Below are 4,868 nucleotides of genomic sequence, written 5' to 3'. Positions count from 1 at the left end.
CAGTAATGACAGAGCATGCGCTGTTACGCAAAAACCATGATAGAGTGAAGCCGCGGAAGTCGAAGCGCGAAGTGGCGAGGGTTCACTGTATTTTAATTGCAAATTTGAGATTCTTCTGGCCCTTAGAGCAACCCCTCTTCCCGTGGCTGAATTTCTGGCATAGAGGACAAAGCTTCCAGGGATTCCTTGATCAGAAACATTTTCCTTTTTAGTGCCCATGCTTTCTGCATTGGTTATAGTTCCCACTGGAAGCAACACTGAGCATTCTCTTTAGTAAGCCTTGGGCCTCTGTCCTTGTAGGATAGCTGGTAACATTTTCATATATCTTATATGAGGTTTTCTGGACTCATTCCTAATTTTGTGGATTTTTTAGGTAATTTCTTCCTGATGTCTGTAGCAGATTGAGTTGTAAACTTATGTTTAAACTAACAAGATCTAGTTCAGTATGTTTAACTAGTGATTTTTGTAACTTTTCTAAGAAGGTAGTTAAATCTACTGAACCCCTTGGCCATTTTCCAGTTTGTTGTAAATGATTAGTTTCTATTGAAAGTTTTCCATTCCTTGTAAAACACAGAAGGGCATATGGTTTCTTGACTACTTCTCTTCTGTTGAATCATAATCCTAGTGGGGCACAGCATACAGTATTGCTCCTGTCCCCATAGGGTAGTTTCCATTTTGGATATGCACTTCATTGGCATTGACCAAGGTCTTTCCCTAAACATCTCTCCCTTCTCTGAGATGATTAAAACCTCTTGATGGATCAGATTGTTGTCTTTCCACAATCAATAAAAGTTAGAGGTAACTTTCTTCATTATTTAACGTAGGTGCTTTGGTCTTCCGTAAAACTCTCTAAATTATCTTTTTTTTTGGGGGGGGGATAAATCATTGCCTTTATTCGGAGAAACACAAAAGGACTCACCAACTGCACAGAGAGAGACTGAGTTTGTGTACAGAGCAATATGAGCTTCGAGAAGTATAAGCTCTCAACTCGCTATTTCTAATACAGAATAGATATTTTACAATATGGTTAAACTTTACACATACATGGCCTCAAAACTGAAGGATCATTTAAAATTGGTGGTCAATATACCAACATTATGTATCTAGGAATTAAGTCCTAGGTTGGTTCTGCCAGAGCGGAAATCCCATCCCTAAACATTGAGTGACAATTTAAATGCGCACTGACATTGAACTGCTTGGTGATGGTGGGGTAGAGGCAGGAGAATGATGAGCATACTGCCTTAAAAGGATCCTAGACACGGTCGGTCTGTGTAAAAGTCTTCATCATCCTCAGTGGCAAAGGGCAACTTCATGCAACCAAATAACATTAAATTAAACAATAACCTTAAAAAAGGCTAAAATGTCTTTTTTGTCCCCTGAAACACAACAGAGAGGAATGTGGATAATGCACATACAACCAGGGTCTGTCGTTCACAACAAAGACTACGTGTAGGTTCATATCAACTCCAAGGTTACTAGACAACCAAACGTACAGCTTTCTTGGGGTTTCTCTTAATATGCAGCGCTCTGGAAATTAGGTCCCTTCACTGGTTTTCTGCAAGTCTGAAGTCGTGTTTCTTGTGTCGTTGCCGGCATCTCCACCGTCAGAGCTGCTTTTGTGTTCTTCTCCTTTGCGATCCTTGTCATCTTCATCTCCTGCAGATCTCCGGGGCTGTTTGGAGGACTTCTTCGAAGTGTATGATTTTTTCCGTTTGGAGCCTGCTTTTTCATTCTTTCTCTTGCCTTTTCCCTCTTCTTCCACTCTCCCGCCCTCTTCTTCACTGCTGGCATCCGCAGTATTTCCACCCTCTCCCTCCGTTTCTGAAGAACTCTGTTGTTGAATTGCCTGATAGCCAGTAAATTTTACTCCAGGGTTATTTTCAATTTCCCACAATCCTTCATTAAATCCTTTCCGCTTATTTGACTTTCCAAACTTGTCTTTGTATTCCTTATATGGGAATAGGTCTTTGGGACCTAGAAATGCAGTTTCATGGGTGCCAAAAAAGAAGATAGGGTACTTGTTTGCCGGAGGCTTCACAGCTCCTTCTGGGAGTTCATCAATCCGGGCCGGCCAGTGCGGGTAGCCCTTCATCTTGGCGAAGACCAGGTCGCCCGCCTTGGTACTCGCGGGGCCGCGGACGCGCCATTCCGGCCGCTCGCCTGGGGTCGCCCGGCGTCTCCGGCGGCGCCGGGCCTCGGGCCGGCCGGGCAGGCACGCGAGCGGCCGCTCGGACGAGGGGCGCGGCGCGGCCTCTAAATTATCTTTAATTCTTATCAAGTCCTGCATGGTGAATGGGGCTTAGAGCCTAATTCTGCCACCTGGCCCTGGGGATTCTCACAAAGAAAGAAGCCAAGAGTACCTGCCCTTGGGCAGTGACTTAGGACCCATCTGACTCACCATCTTGTTCTTTCTGGAACTTATACTATCTGAATTAAGAGATAACGACTCTACACTCGAAGTTGCTGTTTGGCTTCTGGGACTCCATGTGTGTAAAGTGAGAGCCAACTTCTATATTCTTGGGTTCTGGTTTATTTGCCAAGATCTGCAAGAAGTAAAGATAAATTTTACAATCCTTTCACAATTGGGGAGCATCCTACAGGGTAATAAATGCCTGAACATAGGGGACCTCTGTGAATAGTCCTTGTCTTTTGCAAAAAAAGTCTAATTACAAGATGATGTAAGAATTTAGACTACCATTTTCAGACCAAAGTTTCCCACTGCCTAACTTATGCTGAGGCCAAGCTTTGTTACAAAAAATATTAGTCTTTTTCTTTTAAAGTTTGAGACCACTGGAAATCTTGTGGTTTGCAACCTAATGCACAACGTCCTGAGCCACCAGGGCTCCTTGTCAAAGCTTAAAGAGACAAACACCCTAACAAATAAACCTCTGCAATATTCTGGGGATAATATTTTAAATAAATGATGGGATCCTGATTATCCCTCCCCCACTGCTACCTGAGGAACACATTTTTCATATGCATAGCCTATAAGGCAGGTAAAACTGCAGATATTGCTGCCAAAATTATTGAGTAACAAGGTGATATAAGGGGTGGCCAACTGATAGCCTAAACTGAGTTTTTTCCCCCAATATGTTTCAGAGACAGAACTAGTGGCATGTAGTCTGTGTGCTGATTGTGGATGAGGTTGTCATGAAAGATTAGTTCTCTGGTCATCCATCGTCCTGTAACATGTCTGAGATCACTCTCCTGTGCATCTAAAAAATTCAGGATGATTCACAAAAACTCCTTCCACCAAACCTGATTTAGTGCCACTTACACCCTGGAAGAGTTGGTCAGTTAAGTTATTGTGTTTTCTCATAGGTTTATTCCCTATGAAGTGACTTCATATTGTGGGATCCACCCCTCATCAATGTCCAGGTATCTGAGACAATAAGAGGAAATTCCTCTTTTTTCATCAGAGTCTGGCAAGCGCAGACACTCATGCAGGCATACCTTTTGTTCCCAAACATGCCATTATTTATGAAGTTTCTCTGGTAAATCTCTTAGAAGTTTGAAAGAAAAATAAGCATAAGAGAAAAGAAGAGACCAGAGTGTAGATGAGTTCCCAAGGGACTGCACTTGTGGTGCTCTGTCTAAGAGCATAACTACTCAGGGTATCTGAGTCATAAGGCACCAGATGTTATTGAACCTCTCCTCTCTTGGTTCTTTCTCACTCACAAGAGAATATTCAGATGAGGAACAGCATTCAGACTAGCGTCAGAAAAGAGTTTCGAACAGAATTAGTGAGAAAGATGAAGCTTTCTATTCCTATGGAGTTATAGTCTCAGAAATCCTGCCCTATAAGATCGCTGAGTCGTAATCCATCCAGTGGCAGTGAGTTTGTTTTATGTGTTACTTCATTGTGGAACACTGAAAGATCCCCAGCTAATCTGAGGATGCCTTAGGATGAAAAGCCCAGTTTATCTCTGCTAATGGCAGAACTTCCAACATTGGCTGACTTTCCCATGGGTCTTCTGATTTTGGATGACTTTTTGTAGTGTACATCCCCTTTCTGTGTTCCCTAGAGTTCATGCTGGGTCTTTGTTGCACTTTGTGACAACAAAACCAATGTTAAGTTTTAGCTATTCAAATCAGATATTTCATTTAATCTACTGTAATAAAATGTACTAAAATATATACTAAATATATATTTAGAATATAGTATACACAATATACATTTATTATATATAAATATATACTAAAATAATAGTCTGATGGTCAGACTATTCACATTCATCTACTATGGTCAGAGGGAAATCGCCAGAGTTTTAATCTATGTGTAGATCCTACAAATGGATTTTGTGGTTCTACTCTCATCCAAAGCCAGCTGCAATCCAGGGGTTCACAATTTAAGCTATGATAGCATTTCCTCCTTTGAATTTGGGTTATATATTATTTACAATCCTTGGGTCACACATACTGGTGTGCTGCTTCCATGTGGGCTTAGTTGACGCATCACTTAGATGGCTGCTTGTTTAAACAGAAGCCTTTAAGTCCCCAGACATTATTCTTTCTGATAGATGGGCACCATCTATTTTCCTCACCACACTTTGCTATAGCACCCATATCTTCAATGATCTTTTCATGAGGTAGTGTATCACTCAAGGCTACCTCGTAAGAACTAATTGTTCCTAGACTGGTAATAGAATTAATTGTGAGCCACAAATCCATTTATCCATTTATATAAGCCTCTGGTCCATCATAGAGATATTATTGTCTTTTTATATTAGAGAATATTATCAATCATCTCCCTGGAGCATACGGTCATTCTGTTCATAGTTTCATTAGTTTAGGCAATGGTAAGGATTTAAAGCAGAGTTGAGAGGTATCTAAGGGATCAAGTATAAGGCATCATCAGAACAAAAAAT

General features: G+C 41.3%; 1 protein-coding gene across 1 annotated transcript; it reads right to left on the bottom strand.

The window, feature by feature from the left end:
* Window positions 1-969: 969 nt before the first annotated feature.
* LOC101659877 (hepatoma-derived growth factor-related protein 3) lies at window positions 970-2,147 on the bottom strand. The gene is given in 2 exon segments (XM_013007609.3): window positions 970-2,119; window positions 2,121-2,147. Coding segments are annotated over 2 exon segments (612 nt in total). The 3' UTR covers window positions 970-1,534.
* Between the last annotated feature and the right edge of the window lie 2,721 nt (window positions 2,148-4,868).

The sequence above is a fragment of the Echinops telfairi genome, unplaced genomic scaffold, assembly GCF_000313985.2.
Source record: "Echinops telfairi isolate 266 unplaced genomic scaffold, ASM31398v2 ScPeMD7_42;HRSCAF=159, whole genome shotgun sequence".
Taxonomy (NCBI): Eukaryota; Metazoa; Chordata; class Mammalia; order Afrosoricida; family Tenrecidae; genus Echinops; species Echinops telfairi.
The sequence above is the reverse complement of the archived record's forward strand: the minus strand, read 5'-3'. Positions and strand labels throughout refer to the sequence as shown.